The sequence below is a fragment of the Capra hircus genome, chromosome 5 (assembly GCF_001704415.2).
Source record: "Capra hircus breed San Clemente chromosome 5, ASM170441v1, whole genome shotgun sequence".
NCBI classification, from domain to species: Eukaryota; Metazoa; Chordata; class Mammalia; order Artiodactyla; family Bovidae; genus Capra; species Capra hircus.
The window spans coordinates 96,606,142-96,624,143 of NC_030812.1; the positions used below are offsets into that span (position 1 = coordinate 96,606,142).

General features: G+C 45.2%; 1 protein-coding gene across 2 annotated transcripts in view; it reads right to left on the minus strand.

The window, feature by feature from the left end:
- ETV6 (ETS variant 6) overlaps positions 1-18,002 on the minus strand; it is a 286,627-nt gene that overhangs the window by 35,709 nt on the left and 232,916 nt on the right. For both annotated transcript variants that reach the window (XM_005680827.3, XM_018048473.1), the window contains exon 4: positions 3,586-3,720. In XM_005680827.3, the coding sequence (XP_005680884.1) occupies positions 3,586-3,720 (135 nt within the window). The remainder of the gene's footprint in view (positions 1-3,585; positions 3,721-18,002) is intronic.

Genomic DNA, 18,002 nt, shown 5'->3' on the forward strand with positions numbered 1-18,002 from the left:
TCCCACACTGCAGGCAGATTCTTTACCATCTGAGCCACCAGGGAAGCTCAGTAACTAAGTAAGGGGAAGAGAAGAATGCTGGTTCTTCTAGACGAAGGTGGTAATTTGAGTACTTAGGCCCAAGTTATAACATAGTTGTAGAACAGTGTACATCGCAGAGATAATGAATGTTTACAAAATGAAAGATCTGAATTCATAGGTCGCCTTTCTCTCCCATCAGAGCCTCTGAGCTAACAGTGACCTCCTGGCTTGGCACTGCCATGCGGAGGCTAGTACAGAAGGCGAGATTGCAGTGTAATGTACTCACTTGGGGTATCTGCAAGGAACTGTTGCTGGGATAAACAAGATATGCTTGTCCTGTGATATAAATTCCCGCTGTGAAATCATGAATGTCTGAACTGGTCAAGTCAATGGCAGTGATGAGGTGAAGACACTGGGGGAGGTGGGGTGGAGGAGTGAATGAAGCTTTGTGTTTCCATGTCTCTGCATGCTTCACGGTGCCAGCCTGTTGAGGGGCTGAGCTGATTCTCTCTGGAGTGTCCTGCTCTTTCATTCTCAGCTCTGTGTCAAGTCAACAGCAACACACTTTTACATTGTTCTGTAACCCCAATTACGTAACACAAACAATTAGGGATGTAATATTGGATGCTTATAATTTCACTTTACAAACTTTCTCCGCCCAAGATCAGATCTTTATGTATGTTAACACACGCCCATATTAATATGTTACCAGTTTTCCCTGGTGGCTCAGATGGCCAAGTGTCTGCCTGCAATATAGGAGACCCAGGTTCGATGCCTGGTTTGGGAAGATCCCCTGGAGAAGGGAATGGCAATCCACTCCAGTGGTCTTGCCTGGAGAATTCTTTGGACAGAGGAGCCTGGGGGGCTATAGTCCACGGGGTTGCAATGAGTCAGACATGACTGAGCATCTAAGTTTTTCTTTCATTCATGATATAACAGTATTGATCCTAGGGCCAACTCATGTCAAGCTGGATATATATTTTTTTTGATGGAAAAGAACGGAAAGGTGGTTGTAGGTAGGGACCCTGTACACAGCCATTCACCTCTCCAGTTGGTCTCTTTTTGTCACCAAGTCCACCTACACATCTGGAGTTCTGGGGGCCGGCAGGCTCCTCACATCACCTTGTGCCTGGTACAGCTCTTCTCACGTGATCCCATCTGACAGAGACCTGTGCTCCTTTCTGTGTGTCCACCTGCTTATGTGAGAGCAGGTGGAGGAGCAGGGCAGGTAGCATGATCATGATTCCTGGCCAACAGCTTGAAGGAACTGTCTCTGAGAAGGGGCTCCTTTTAAGGGCAGGTCTCAAGCAGAGCTATCTGGTCCACAGGGCGATTGATCAGCCCTTGACCTTGGCCTCCTTAGCTCCATCCCTCTACCTATTGAGCTCACTACTGCCAACAGCACAGCACTTGAGGGCATAGCTCACTAGGGCATTTTTGGTAGTGCATTTGTATTTTCTTGGTGGGAGACGGGCTCGGAGAGGGGCTGGCGTTCCCTACTGAGTGGCTCCTGCCAATGAGAACAGCAAACACACCTGCTCAGGAGCCAGGTCAGGCCGAGGGGAGGAGGGAGTTGTCATGAGGTGAGGCCATCGGCCACCAATCACAGCTGAGGGTACAAAGGGGAAGAGAAATTCCAAATAGGAGTTTTCTGTTTTATAAATAATGAGAAAAAGAGAGAGAAAACAGACAAAAGGACAAAGAGAAAACAAATAAAAGACAACCCCACCCCCAACTGGATTTCCCAGGTGGCACTAATGGTAAAGAACCTACCTGCAACGCAGGAGGCATAAGAGACGAGGGTTTGATCCCTGGGTTGGGAAGATCCTCTGGAGAAGGGAATGGCAACCCACTCCAGTATTCTTGCCTGGAGAATCCCCATGGAGAGAGGAGCCTGGTGGGCTATAGTCCATGGGGTTGCAAAGAATTGGTCACAACTGAAGTGACTTAGCACGCACGCACCACCCCCAACAGGCCATCACACATATGCTGTATCTGAAGACGCAGCCTACATACTCTGCTTCTTGCCCTAATATCAAGCTTCAGTAAACTCACCTCCTGTTCTCTGGAGTAGCTATTGGCTACTATGCAAATGTATAGGGCAGGAACGGTAAAAGAGCAGAGAAACCAAACTGGGACTGACAGGCAGCAGCTAAATTCAGCAAAGGTAACGCTGGGGGAAGACAGGCTGAGAGGCACAGGCAGGGAGCCTGCAAGAAGCACAGGCTTATTCTCCATCATGGAGGCGAGGGGACCTGCTGTGAAATGCCTGGCACACGAAAGAGATGCCGGTCAGGTCGCCTGGAGCCAGGCTCTGTTTTGTGAAGTGTTAATTAAGAAAACACATAACTTCTCATTTTTTAATTTGCCAACAATGAAACAAAAATAGTGCTGCTCTGGGGGATGCTCCATCAGTTTAAGGAAATGCCTCTAGAAAAACAAACAAACAAAAAACACAGGGTTTTAGGCCCCTCATAATCTGATCCGAAGGATACATTTAAAAGAATTACTTTGGTTCCCAATTCAGGCAGAAAGATGTGGAGGAAATGCTCCCAGGAGGCCTGATACATTGCAGTTCAACAGAACAGGGAGCAGAGGAAGATTTTTTACACACTATTTCTGTCCCCAAACACCTGCTGTGGAACTCTGTCTGGGGCCACAATTCAATTCTGGTCTTTTGTTCTGTTTTCTACCAGTAATTTGATAAGAACCATGTAACTGGCCAGAGCAGAGCATTGCCTGGAACGTCTGAACTAAGTCCTCCCACCGAACACACGGCAAGACGCCGCCTCTGGAGCAGGAGGACGAGACCTCCCCGGACCCCTATCGAGTTCATAGGGTTTGGGTCTCTTTTCTTCCACCAGCATATGTGACCCTCTGCTCAAAATCTTCAATGACTCCCCATTCCTTTGCTCCGCAGCCCAGAAATCAAAGTCCTCCACGTCCTGCTTCTAATCTTACCTCCTTGGACTGGTTCTACAGCAGTGAAATGTGGATCACTGTTGAGACAGGGGGATGGTTCACAGGGCTCTAGTTAGTTTATTCTCCCTATTTGGGGTCTGTTTGAAACCCTTCTTCATCAAAGGTAGGGGGAAAAGAAAGATAAGCTCTGCAACCCCAGTCACATGATTGCTTTCCATTCTGTTGCTCTCAATTCCAGTTAGAGATTGCTAACTCCATCTTGGGTCCTCCTGGAACGTTCCCCCACTTCAGCCCTGCTTATCAGACCTTCGAGGAGTCCTGCAGGCCACCTCCTTCGTGATGCTGAACCTGATGCCTGCACTGGCTGTCATCTCCCCTCCCACTGTCTCTTTATGGCGCCTATTATAGCTATTCTTTGTTATTGACATGCGTATCTATCTCATCTCCTCCCCGAGACTGGGAGTAGCAGAGAACCAAAGAGAGATCTTATTCACCTTGGCATTTCCCCTAGGGTCTCAAACACAATCAGTACTCAATAAATGTTGGTCAAATGAAAAATGAACCACGTGAATAAGAACAGAGAGACAGCGGAAGATCTGGGGTTGGGCTACATCTCGGACGAGAGAGACACCTCCCGGGTACCTTCTTCATGGTTCTGGTGAAGGATGACTTCCTGCTGTGTGTGTATCGAGTTTCCGGGGTGGAAGAACGGTGAGAAAAGAATCCGAGGTTTCCTCTGCTTCAGAATATGCTGAAGGAGTTCATAGAGCACATCACCTGGAGAAAAAAGGAGAGAGAAACAGGGAAATGGGAGTGTTCTGTTCAACAACTATTTGCTGAGCTCTGACTGTGCCTGGCACTGTCTTAAAGACACAATGTTGAGGAAGGTAGGTCTGTCCACGGGGAGCTTACAGGGGATAGGATGTGGCACTAATACCCAGAAGGTCAGAGCCATGTGGGACTTTTAAAAAACTTTTTTGATTATGAAAATCATATACAAAAAAGGAATAGGAAGGGAGAAAGAAAACAAAAGTCATCTATAATCCTATTCCTAAGAAACAAGAACTCTGTTAATACTATATACGTATGTTTTTGCCAAATTGATGCTTTCAAACTATGGTGCTAGAGAAGACTCTTGAGAGTTCCTTAGATAGCAAGGAGATCAAACCAGTCAATCTTATAGGAAATCAAACCTGAATATTCACTGGAGGGACTGGTGCTGAAGCTCCAATACTTTGGCCACCTGATGCAAAGAACTGACTCACTGGAAAAGACCCTGATGCTGGGAAAGTTTGAGGGCAGGAGGAGAAGGGGGTGACAGGATGAGATGGCTGGATGGCATCACTGATTCAATGGACGTGAGTTTGAGTTTGAGCAAATTCCAGGAGATGGTGAAGGATGGGGAAGCCTGGTGTGCTGCAGTTCATGGGGTTGCAAAGAGTTGGACACAACTGAGCGACTGAACAACAATAACAGTATATGATATAGTTACAGAATTAGAATCAAGCTTATCATAGTTGAGTATCTTTTTCCCTCCATATCATTTAGCTGCTTTAGTAACTGCAATATAACAGCCTATCATAGGGATGTACCAGACTTTATTGGAAACTTAACTTGTCCCAACTTATTGCTATTCCTTTTATTTAAAAAAATCCTTTTTGTATCTATTTGCATTTCAGATTATTCAAAGAAGATAAAGTCATTAAGGATGAAAAGTTTTAATGTTTCAATGACAACTCATAGATTCTTCATAGAAATCTTCCCACCAGGGGAAAAGAAAAAAAGTGCCTTTTTCTAATCCACCCCAATCCCAGGCAGGAAAAGAATAAATACGGAAAAAAAAAATTACAAGTGCAATCAGAGGTGATAACTATTAAAGATACCCTATAATGAACTAGGATATTCTGGGAATCTAAAACTTATACTTCCTTCTAAAAATACACACAGGCATTGCTCCCAGGTTCCACCATCTCTGAAAACCATCTTTGGATGTCAGCCTCTCGCAGAGGATGGAAGGGGCTGGTTTGAACTGGGGGCCTTCTGTGCTGATATATTTTGTATTTGAAGTGTCCACTGAGTAGTTAATTAGCAAAAAAAAAAAAAAAAGAAAGAAAGAAAGAAAGAAAGAAAAGCTGTAAAGCTGTCCTGGTATTGTCCCTCCCCTTTGACTTAGCTCCAAGTTCAAAAACGCAGGTGGGTGCCTCAACACCCCTTCGACGTGGGTGATTAATCTTAAAAATACCGCAGGCTTTTCTGACTGTCCCCCTACGCCCTTCCACACACAGATACGCAGTCAACAATTGTACCAAACAATGGGCTTTTTGTCTCTAATTTTAGCCATTTTTAACAGATACTTTAATTAACAACTTAATTTAACTGCATATTTTGGGCTATGGCTAAATTTTTTTTTTTTTCCCTTCAACTCAGTCTGAACCTGAGAAACACTCCAAATGAATTTCTTTGTCTCTGCAAACTTCTGCACCTTTCCTATCTGTACCAAATAAAGCTCCTCGACAGCCCGTCCTAAGTGATTCCTGAGATGCCCTTGGGTTTCGCTTTTGTTTCTTCCTCTATCTTTGAATTGTGGTCGTTATATTAATATAACTTACTGCCACTATTGGGGAATGGCAACCCACTCCAGTATTCTTGCCTGGAGAATCCCGTGGACAGAGGAGCCTGGGGGGCTACAGGGGTCAAGAAGAGTTGGACACAAGTGAACAACTAACACTTTTACTGCCACTATTTATGACTGTGACCAAACAGAGCAAAAAGCCTTTAAGAACTGAAGACCTTATGTCACTGGGTCTTTCCTTTCATTGACACGGACAAGGAGCCGCATAGGTGTTCTGAACCAAACTTGAGAACGTTGTGTGTTTAAGGGAGAGCGATAACACACAACTGCGTGTGGCTGGGAAAGGCTCTGGAGCTCATCTAATTCAGACCCAGTAGTCATGGTGATGCTGTCGCTGACGAGATGAGGATACAGAGCCTGAAATACCGTCCTATTTTAATGATTCATATTTTAATCGCTCACAAAAATAAGTCCCTAATCAACACTTTGTTTCTTGGGGTTTAGCGTAAATGTCTTCCTGAACTTTTCCCATTTACGTGGCCTCACATAGCTGATGTTCTGTCCCGTGGGTTTGAGCAAAGCTTTATTTCGGTAGTAGCCCAAGAGAAAATGAAAACTCTGAAAAAAAAAAAAAAAGTGTTCCAGATGATTACTAAGAAAAATGGGCAGTAATTAATGTGCCCATTTAGAAAGGGGAGGCCAGGAAATGCAGATTGAGTGTGTGTGAGGGTGGCGGACTCTGCTGGTTTGGAGGTAGGCTGGTGTGCGGGGAGGGCCCTGGGGCCCGGGCTGCGGGATGAGCCTCGCTGCACCAGGCAACCTTGAGGAGGTCCCTGAACTTTCTGGAAAATGCAAACATCCCCCTCAGAGGAGAATGTCGAGCAGCAGGGTCTGGGAGCATGTGACACCTGGCCCCTCCTTGGAGGTCACTCCAAGGGCTCTGAGTGGGGAGCGGGCATAACTTTCTTTTCCATTTCTCTGTGGGTACAGAGAAAGCGAGTCAACAAAGCGATGTCCTTTAAGTTCTCCAGGCATCAGTTCCTCATCTGTAAAACGGCAGTATTAGCAGCATCTGGGCTTCTTTGATAGCTCAGCTGGTAAAGAATCCACCTCCAATGCAGGAGGTGGTTCAACTCCTGGGTTGGTAAGATCCCCTGGAAAAGGCGTAGGCTACCCACTCCAGTATTCTTGGGCTTCCCTGGTGGCTCAGACAGTAAAGAATCCGCCCACAATGTGGGAGACCTGGGTTCAATTCCTGGGTTGGGAAGATCCCCTGGAGAAGGGAATAGCAACCCACTCCAATATTTTTGCCTGGAGAATTCCATGGACAGAGTAGCCTGGGGGGTGCTACAGACCACGGGGCCACAAAGAGTCAGACACAACTGAGTGACTAAGCACAACACAGCACAGTAGCATCTTCCTCCCAGGAGGGCTTCCCAGGTGGCTCAGTGGTAAAGAACCTGCCTGCCGATGCAGGAGATGTGGGTTCGAGCACTGGGCTGGGAAGATCCCCTGGAGAAAGGAAAGGAAAGTGAAGTCGCTCAGTTGTGTCTGACTCTTTGTGACCCCACGGACTGTAGCATACAAGGCTCCTCCGTCCATGGGATTTTCCAGGCAAGGCTACTGGAATGGGTTGCCACTTCCTTCTCCAGAGGATCTTCCTGACCCAGGGACTGCACATTGCAGGCAGATGCTTTACCGTCTGAGCCACCAGGGAAGCCCCTGGAGAAGGAAATGGCAACCCACTCCAGTGTTCTTACCTGAGAAATCCCATGGACAGAGGAGCCTGGCAGGCTACAGTCCTGGGGTCACAAAGAGTTGGACATGATTGAGCAGCTAAACCACCACCACCACCTTTCAGGGTGCCTATGAGGACCCAACGACATAATCATGTAATGTACTCATCACAGCATCTGGCAAACAGTGAGAACCCAGCAAACACCAGCTGCTGTGTGACTGCCACTATCTCCACTACTATTACAGATATTATTAACGTGGTTTAGGACAGACCTGTGGATCCTGCGGGAGAACGAAGCAGGAGTGTCTGGGTCATGGCCACGTTTATGTTCCCCTTTCAGAAAGGGCAAGGTGGACTGAGGCCGTTCCCCCATCTTGGTCTCTCAGGACGCCTTACTCTGGCTTGATGGGCTAAGCGGGGCCAACCTGTGCTCTGCCCTGTACTTCCCCAGGCCCTTGTGCTGCCTCTCTGCAGCCTTTCATCCCAAAATTGGCAAAGGGAGCCAGGCAGAGAAGGCTTCTGAGTGAGTTGGGGAGAGGAGGTCAGGCAGAGCTCAGCCAGTTCCTTACCTAAACTGCAAGAACAGGTAAGATAGCATTCAGAAGTGGCACCTGTGACAGCTAGCTAAAGGGTGGGAGCCTGGGCCCAGGGTCCCAGGTTAGGGAAAAACATAATTCTAAGACTGCAGAGTACTGAACCAGTCCATCCACAGACATGTTTCCTTGGCGACCAGGAGCTCAGCTGGGGAACGTGGCTGGCTTAGCACAAACATCACTACTCTGGGGCAAAACTAACCCACTGCGTGTGTTGCTGTGTGTGCCTGGCAGGAATATTTTGTGGCCGATAATGACTTGGAATCTTAGGATTCTACAAGTTTCTTAGATGGATTCGAACTTGTGTTCAGCAAAAGCCCCCTGCCAAGAAGTAGCTTTGGCTGAGTACTTCCGTGACGGGCAGTGGGCCACAGCATAAGCAAACCATTTTTGGACAGCTCTAGTCGCTAGAAGGCTCTTCTGCTGTGCTGGAAGCTGGCGTCCTCTGTAATCTCACGTATCTCGGTTCCTAGTTTTTGGCTTTTGGAGCAGCAGAGCACGTGTGTCCTGTCTGCAACAGTTTCCTAAATAAATAAAGGTGCCCCCCCAATCCTTTTCCATCTTCACTGGCCCCCAGTTCCTCCAGCACCCAGTATGCTTTCTGGCTGGCTACATTCTGAAAATCGTCATATACACAGGAGATGACATCTCGAAAGTGATATTAACAAAAAGATCTCTGGAATAAAGAAGATATTTAAAAAGAAGTTATATTTATTTGCCTGCTGTATAAAGAGCATGAGCCACAGTGCTATATATCTAACAAAGCAAATGACCACTGGCCTGAATTCAAGGCACTTGTTTAAGAAACTCTTGGCCTATTCAATCCTTGATAAATCTTCCCTGTCTTCCCAGAAAAGACGTAACTAGTACTAACCCTAAAAGATGCTTCCATTGTACTAAGCAATGAAACCAAGGCTATTGTTTAAGGGACAATAGCTTTTGTTGGTTTCTCCCTCTATCTTCATGTATCCACATGCACAAGTGGGTTTGCTGTGAAGCTAGTGAGTTTCAGGGGCCTTCGTTTGCACAGTCCCATGAAAGGAAACCTAAGGGGCTTTCCTGCCAGGCTCAGTGGTTAAGGATCCACCTGCCAATGCAGGGGTCACGGGTTTGATCCCTGGTCCAGGAAGAGCCCACATGCCCATGGGGCAACTAAGCCCCTGCTCCACAACTACTGAAGCCCACACGGCCTACAGCCTGTGTTCAGCAACAAGAGAAGCTACCACAGTGAGAAGCCTGCACACTACAACTACAGAGGAGCCCCACTCGTCACAACTAGAGAAGGCCCGTGCACAGCTACGGAGAGCCGGCACACCATAAATTGAAAAAAAAAAAAAAAAAAGGAAACCCAGAACTGTGTGTCTTCAAATTATAACTTCAGGTCCCATAAACCCTAGATATACTCCTAGATACACACATACGCACACACACAGAAATCCACAAACTAACACATACACAATTTTGTATCAGTGACTTTGATGTTAAAACCTAGGCATCTACTTCGAGAATCCTAAATTCTATTGTTTTATTGCAATTTGTTTGAAACAAACAGTAGAGAGAGTGACCAAAACTGCTGCAAATTGCCTCAGCAATTTTACTAGTGTCTGAAGACCAAGAACATAAAGATGCTGTTTAGAGGGTTAATAAACTTACCTAAGTTTCTTTACTTTTAGAAGGAAGAGCTTGGGCTCTGGAGCAAGGGAGTCCCAGGTTTGAATCCCGGTTCCTCTATTCATCAAATGCATGTCCTGAGGCAAACCACCTATTCTCTTTGAGCCTTAGTTCAAGGCTTAAATATTCTTTTGTATCAAATGAGAACAATGCCTAGACTTGGCAGGGCTGTTATGAGGATTAAATGAGATGACAGGAATGAGCGTCGGCCCCAGGTCTGCTCAGGAGATGGTATTCCTTGTGACTATGATGATTATTAACTGACATGTCTCCAAAAAAATCTGGAAACTATTTGCTCTGCTTCAGTACTTTTTGTCTTTCAAGGACACACGTAAGTTTCATAAGGTCACACTCATAAGAATGGATTTCACATATTTCTAGTTCGCCGTTTCTTTCCCTGTCCTAGCGTGCAGTGTATCTTCAACTTCTTTCTATGGGTTTCTTCCCTTTAGCATTTAAGCAGCTTCAAGTGTTTTCTGTCTTCACACACACACACACACACACCCCCACACCCCCACACCCACACCCACACCGTCCAACTCTGTTATCGCCACGCCCCTCTCCATGCACTCCTCTGGGCCCTCTGTCTCCACTCCAACTGTCTACGAGACGAAGTGCTTTTTTTTTAAAAAAAGAAAATTGACGTATAGTTGCTTTACAATGTTGTGTTGGTTTCTGCTGTACAGTGAAGTGCATCAGCTAACCATGGACATATATCCCCTGCCTATCTGCAGGAATCGAGATGCAGATGTAGGGACGGACATGCGGACATGGGGTGGGGGAGGGGATGAACTGGGAAACTGGGACTGATGTGCGTGCACTGCCGTGCGTAACATAGCTGCTGCTGCTGCTGCTGCTGCTAAGTCGCTTCAGTGGTGTCCAACTCTGTGCGACCCCACAGACGGCAGTCCGCCAGGCTCCTCTGTCCCTGGGATTCTCCAGGCAAGGGTACTGGAGTGGGTCGCCATCGCCTTCTCCGGTGTAACATAGCTAGCTAGTGGAAACCTGTCATACAGCTCAGGAAGCTCAGCTTGGTGCTCTGTGATGACCCAGAGGGGTGGGATGGGGGAAGGAGGGAGGAAGGTCCAAGGGTGCTCTTGCCGAGGTCACCTCCAGGTCATCAAAGCCAAAGGGCGATGTATTTGCCTCTCAGCATCATCATCAGCACTAGTCACTGTCACCCCTCGCCTGGAACACCCCGCAGCTTCAGACCCGCCCCATCTCCTGGTTTTCTGCTCTCGCTGCTTCCTCGCCCTGTAGGGCTCCCAGGCCTCTCATCGCCTTTCTCCTGGGTCATCTCAGCCCCTCCGTGACTGCTGTCAGCCGGTCTCCACTACATCTGCTCCAGACACCCCTCCTCACCTTCAGAACCTTCGGTTACCTCCTACACACATCCTCTTGCCTGCCACCCAGGGACCACATGTCTTACGTGCTCGACACCAACGCCTTTACAACCCTCGGTGCTTCCTACTGCTGCAAATCCCCGGCTGACTGGGTCAGAAACAGGACTCACCCTTGACTCTCTCCTCCTCATTCAGCATCAGTAAGACTTACAGCCTCTGCCTTCTAAATACTCCTTGAATCACCTGCTTTTCCCTGCTGGATGTCTTAGTTTCAGTCACTTGCCATCACGTCTACCGACTGCCCTACATCCCACTTCTCAGTTCTGTGTTTCATCATGCCAGTCTCTGCTTCAGACCGTGAATGGCTTCCACCTGTCTTTAAAATAACATTTAAAGTTCTGAACATGATCTGCAAGGCCTGTATGATCTACTGAAGTGACTCAATGAATGGCTGTAAAGCTACAGTGTATTCCTCTATATTTATATTCTCCATATTTTTTTAAAGCCTGTCAGTTCTCTACTGGAGGTACTATGGGCATTTCCAGTTTTCACCGTCATGAACAGAATTACTAAGGGTATCTTTTTCGACTTCCTATTGGATTGCTTCCATGGGATTTTTCTTTTCCTAAAACGGTGTTATCAGTAAAAGGGTACGATTAGTTTTAAAGTTCTTATTATACACTGCTGATTCTCCAGAAGAACTGGACCAGTGCAGAGTGCCATTGACAGGGGTACCCAGAGCCCCTCCCTGTGGGGTTTCACAGCGTTTACCTTCTTGAGTTCAGTAGGTTTAAAGTGGAATCTTCACATTATTAAAAGCTGGCATTTTCCAGAGGTGACAATTTACTATGTACACATCCTCCTACGAAGATGATCAGAAGTAACACATTCTTACATGTGCAAAGCGTTCTCTTTTCTTTTTCTCTGTCTTCTGTTTTTATTCAGAGATTTTAGTTTCCCTCTGATCAGTTACAAGAAAATAACAGCATATATGGTGTGGGAGGGACACTATTCAACTCTCTGCTGCTCTTTCCTGCCTGTGACAGGTTCAAAGTGATGTCTGAGGCCTCAGTCCCTTCAGTTTCATCATAAATTCAACAGTGAAAACACCATCTCAGACACAGTCCTGGGAGAGCCCACTGGTGGTCTAAGAACATTCCCATCGTGGGACTGTTTGGCATTCCAGCTCTGCTCTATCTTCGTTTCCAAGCATTCCACTCAATCCATTTTTATAGCCTGATTGAATTACAAATCTTTTAATTTAATACAGAGTGCTTTCTGTGACCATAAAAATAAATTCCTCTTTCACTTAGGAACAAATATTTGAAATTTATTTGATATCCATGTCTTGGACACAGAGATCCTGGGAAAAAAGGAGAGCAGGTTGTCGGAAATTGGGATATTATATATATATAATATATATCTAACATAAATATTTTATATATATTTAAATATTTACTTATTTATTTGGCTGAGCCAGGTGTTAGTTGCAGCATGCAGGATTTTTAGTTGTGGTATGTGAAATCCTAATTAGTTGCAGCATGTGGGGGATCTAGTTTCCAGCCAAGGATTGAACCTAGGCCCCCTGCATTGGGAACATGGAGTCTTAGCCACTGAACCACCAGGGAAGTCTCTGAATATGATATTTAAGAGGAGACTCACTCAGGAAGACATCTAGAAAGACAACTGCCTTTACTTGCATACAGAAGATAATGTAAGGTAAACCAAAGAATAAGTTTGTGAGAAAACCTAAATATTGTGACATAAGCATGCACTGTCAACTACAGGAAGTACTGTATGTTTCACATGTTAAAATATGACTCTGCATAGCAGAGCGATCAGTCACCACCACCATTTCACCAATGGGATAAGCAAAATGCTTACCAATTCCGTGACTTTCCTGTAATTGATTTATCTGAGCATTTTGCTGATGGGTAATACACATATTTTTGGCTTGTTTTGCTCAAAGACACAGGAAGAGAAGAGAGAGGCAACTCTGGGTATCTTCAGTCAAGGGTCGTGTTTGTTGGAACTCCCACACTTTAGGGCTAAAATTTCCCTCTGTGACCCATGCCCCTCAGACCCTGTGACTTGAGACTAAAGCAGCCGGTGGACTCAAGCCAGCAAACCACCTACCACTGCTTAATAGAGATTAATTAATAGGCAGGTTTGTTTCCTAGGAAACATATGTAGATACAGACCAGTATTTAAGTTTAACCTTTAAAAGAAATTTAATATATCTGAAAGTCACAAGCAAAGCACATTTCCAAAGAAAAAGATTCTGGTGGGCTAGAGAGGAAGAGATGCTTTGTAACATCACACTCCAGTATGTTAAAAACTCATTTACTTAGTAAAACCCCAATATATTTTTTGCTGAATTAAACTGAAGGAACTTTGAACGTTTCTTGTTTTTTAAAAAGCATTGATAAAAAGTCTAATATGAATTAAATTAATAGCACTTTTTGTTCATTTAAATAAGGAATACATAAATACATCCCATCCACTCCAGTGTTCTTGCTTGGAGAATCCCAGGGACGGTGGAACCTGGTGGGCTGCTGTCCATGGGGTAGCACAGAGTCGGACACGACTGAAGAGACTTAGTAGCAGCAGCAGCAGCAAATACATCCCACCTGAGTATCTTGCAATGGATAACTCTAAATGAGAGTGCTATTATCAATGCTAACTTGTCTGTTCCTTTGGATTAATGTGTTTTCTCAGAGTCTCAAAGAGGTCAAATAACAATTGGAGTTATTCATTTCAAGGCATTCAATAAATTCATAAAATTCAATGAAATTCCTTTGAATTGAATCATCCCAGACCATTTAATGTGATAACTACCCAGCTGCCCAAGGACTAGATAAAATAATCCTCTCTGGGTGAGGTTTATAAAATAGACATTCTTTTACACTTTTCCTTTAACTTTGTGAATATTATAAATTTGTCATTCTGCTATATTCTGATTGGGAGATTATTTCAAAGAAAAGCTACCATTTATATTCACCCTTGAGATCTTCTGTGGGAGATGATATCTTAAACTATATTGCCTGTTTTAGTCTAGTGGTTGAAAAGGGAGGACCTTTGTCCTGAAAGTGGACAGCATAAATGTAGTTTGTTTAATTGGCTGGAGAATGTGGGGTTCAAGGAGGCTACTGTATTTGACTGAAGGTATCTTAATAGTTCAACTAATTATAATTCATCGAACTCTTGTTCTCTCCTGTCTACATATGGGATGAGTTGTGTCAAGGAATGTTATTTCTGTGTACAGAGAACATAACTCTGGGTGAGGCCAGGCAGGAAACATGGCCGGGAGGAAGCTGTAAACATCCACTCCTGGTGATGGCCCATCAGATCCTTTCACTTCATTCTAGCAACACTATGACTAGTGAGACGCTGCTGCTGCTTTGTGCTAGGCAGCAAAAAAGATTAAAGACAGACAGGAAAAAACTGGGTAAAGTCCAGGCTTTTTCATGGTATACAGTCATGAAGGAGAGGAAAGTATCTATTTACTGCCTATAGGTGGGAAGTCGTAATGCTTACGCAAAGCTTAACACTTTCAGTGGTTGAAGTTGGGTTGAACTATAAAGAGAGTTTGGGATCCCTAGGTTGAAAATTCCATTTTATGGACAAGGAAGATAAGAGCAAATGAGGTGATGATATATGTGGAAGAGGCATGTGTAGAATCTGGACCTTCTGACATCTACTACATTGAAGGCAAGAGCAACGTGGAGGTCAATAGAAGCAGTGCCAAATGTTTCATATGAGAAACAAGGTTTTCTATTTATACCTTGTCTCTACCTAAGGAGAAGGTGAGCAGGTATATCACGCCCTCATCACATTGCTGGCTGGCTACCTACCTCATGGGAAGGGTCATCTCATCTTCTTATTTCTGTCTTCCAATTCCTCTGACAATACTCCTATTCTGTGGCAGGTTTTCTGATAGCCCCTACTGTCAAGCATCACCTTGATATTCTGTCCATGGCTTTCTGGTTGCTGCCTTAAAATTAAATTACCCACAGCATAGATTTATCTTTAGTCTCAGCTCAATGTAATAGGGGATACTCTGAAATCTATTATTCCCAGCTTGGCCTGGCTTCTGTCTCAGACTTCTGCAGAAAAGGGCACATCTTCCTGAATGTTCTGGCATCACTTGGCCAAAATGCCAGGATAACCATTTCATGCCTAAAGCATATTATTTTGGTGTCACTGATTCTGTTCTGGACTTCAGTGTCTCAAATTAGGACTGACCTGGTTTTCCTGCTTTTAGTGACCCAGTGAATCTACCCTATGCACTGATGGCAAACATCTATAGAGCAAGTCCCCTACATACAAACCTTCAAGTTGCAAACTTTCAAAAATGTGAATGTGCTTGCCCTCCATCTCTTATTGCTGATGGTCCTCCAGTTCCACCATCTACTGCCTTCTCTCCCTCCTCCAGTCAGTAACTCTTCTTACCTGTTCACTGGATGCCAGCCCCTGTATGCCAGCTGTTGGACTACACTACTATACTCTTCAAGGTACTATGCTACTACTGCTGCTGCTGCTAAGTCGCTTCAGTCATGTCCGATCCTTAGCGACCCATGGACTGTAGCCCACCAGACTCCTCTGTCCATGGGATTTTCCAGGCAAGAGTACTGGAGTGGGTTGCCATTTCCTTCTCCAATGCATGAAAGTGAAAAGTGAAAGTGAAGTCACTCAGTCATGTTCAACTCTTAAAGACCCCATGGACTGCAGCCCACCAGGCTCCTCCGTCCATAGGATTTTCCAGGCAAGAGTACTAGAGTGGGGTGCCACTGCCTTCTCTGTCAAGGTACTATAGTTTAAGATAAAAAATGCTTTATTTATTGCTTTTTAAATGTATTATTTGTGTGAAAAGTATTATAAACCTATTACAGTACAGTACTAAATAGCAGATTGTGTTAGTTGGATACTGAGGCTAACTATGTTGAACTTATGCACAAACTGGACTTAACGAATATGCTCTCGGAATAGAACTCATTCGTATGTAGGGGACTAACTACCAAAGGGATAGCTTCAATCATATCTTTCTCCTGATCAGAACCTTTTAGTGGTTTCCTATTATTTGCAAAATAACATCCAAACTCCTTAACTGGCTGTAAGATACTCTTGGGTTGGGTCATAATTCAGCTAATATTTATTGAGTGCCAAACAGATGTCATGCCCTGTGCTAGACACTGGAGACACGGCAGCTGAACAGGACGCAGCCTGAACTTTCTACTTTGAGAGAGGATATGGAATAGAAAACAATCTCATGTATCACAGTGTGAACCCTGTGTATGTGTGTCAGGGGCCATAACAGAATTAGGAAATGTTCTGAGATAAAACAAACTGTGGAAAATTCTTAAAGAGATGGGAATACCAGACCACCTTACCTGCCTCCTGAGAAACTTGTATGCAGGTCGAGAAGCGACAGTTAGAATCAGACATGGAACAACAGACTGGTTCCAAACTGGGAAAGGAGTACGTCAAGGCTGTATATTGTCACCCTGCTTATTTAACTTATATGCAGAGTACATCATGCCAGATGCCAGGCTGGATGAAGCACAGGCTGGAATCAAGATTGCCGGGAGAAATCAATAACTTCAGACATGCAGATGACACCACCCTCATGGCAGAAAGCAAAGAGGAACTAAAAAGCCTCTTGAACGTGAAAGAGCAGAGTAAAACAGCTGGCTTAAAACTCAACATTCAAAAAATGAAGATCATGGCAGCTGGTCCCATCACTTCATGGCAAATAGATAGGGAAACAATTGAAACAGTGACAGACTTTATGTTTTTGGGATTCAAAATCACTGCAGATGGTGACTGCAGCCATGAAATCAAAAGACACTTGCTCCTTGGAAGAAAAGCTATGACAAACCTAGACAGCAAATTAAAAAGCAGAGACATTACTTTATTGACAAAGGTCCATCTAGTCAAACCTATGATTTTTCCAGTAGTCATGCATGTGAGAATTGGACCATAAAGAAAGCTGAGTGCCAAAGAACTGATGCTTTTGAATTCTGATGCTGGAGAAGACTCTTGAGAGTCCCTTGGACTGCAAGGAGATCCAACCAGTCCATCCTAAAGGAAATCAGTCCTGAATATTCATTGGAAGGACTGATGCTAAAGCTCGAATACTTTGGCCACCTGATGCAAAGAACTGACTCATTAGAAAAGACCTTGATGGTGGGAAAGATTGAAGGCAGGAGGAGAAGGGGACAACAGAAATGGCTGGATGGCATCACCAACTCGATGGACATGAGTTTGAGCAAGCTCTGGGAGATGGTGAAGGACAGGGATGCCTGGCATGCTGTGGTCCATGGGATCACAAAGAATCAGACAGAACTGAGCGACTGAACAGAAAAGAGGAACAGGACTTCTCTGGTAATCCAGCTGTTAAGACTCAGTGCTTCCAATGCAGGAGGAACAGGTTCACTCACTGTAAGGGAAGTAAGATCCCACATGTGGTGCAGCCAAAAGGGAAAACCATGAGGACCAGCACCTCATCCAGACTGAGGCAGGGAGATGTGGAGGAAAGGAAGGTGGAGTGGATCCAGGGATGTGGGGACGGGAGAGTCAGGGAAAGTGTTCCTGGAGAAAGTAGCAGAACTTGAAGAGGAAAGCAGACAAGGGTGAGGGGTGATGAGTAATGATGAACAGTGTTTCAAACAAAAACTTGTCTCCAAGGTCCTCCTCCAAGTGAACTGGTCTCACTTCCTCTTCAACCCTTTTCCCTCCTGCTTCTTGCTCACCTTTCAGAGCTTTCAAAGTCTGGCTTGGCTACCACACAACTGAGCCTCATCTGACAACCCGGCTGGAAACCACTTCTCCCCCCCTTAACTTGCTCAGCCAGCTCTCTTGTCCTCTGGCATGGAGCTACTCAGGGAACACTCACAGAATGAATTTCTACTGCTCTCTCTTAACTGTGGCTACAACAACCATGTCCCAACTAGCACACCGGCCTAACACTGCCTCTTCCATCTCCAGGTGGGCTTCCTCACGGCCACCCAAACCCACTAAGTTAACGCTGCTCCAGTGACCGGTCATGCAGTCCATCTTTCACGTTCCAGACCAGCTCCACTCTTTTTCTGAGGCCCATTCATTCTGCTCTCTCCTTCCCCAGCTGCCTCCGCCTTCAGGTT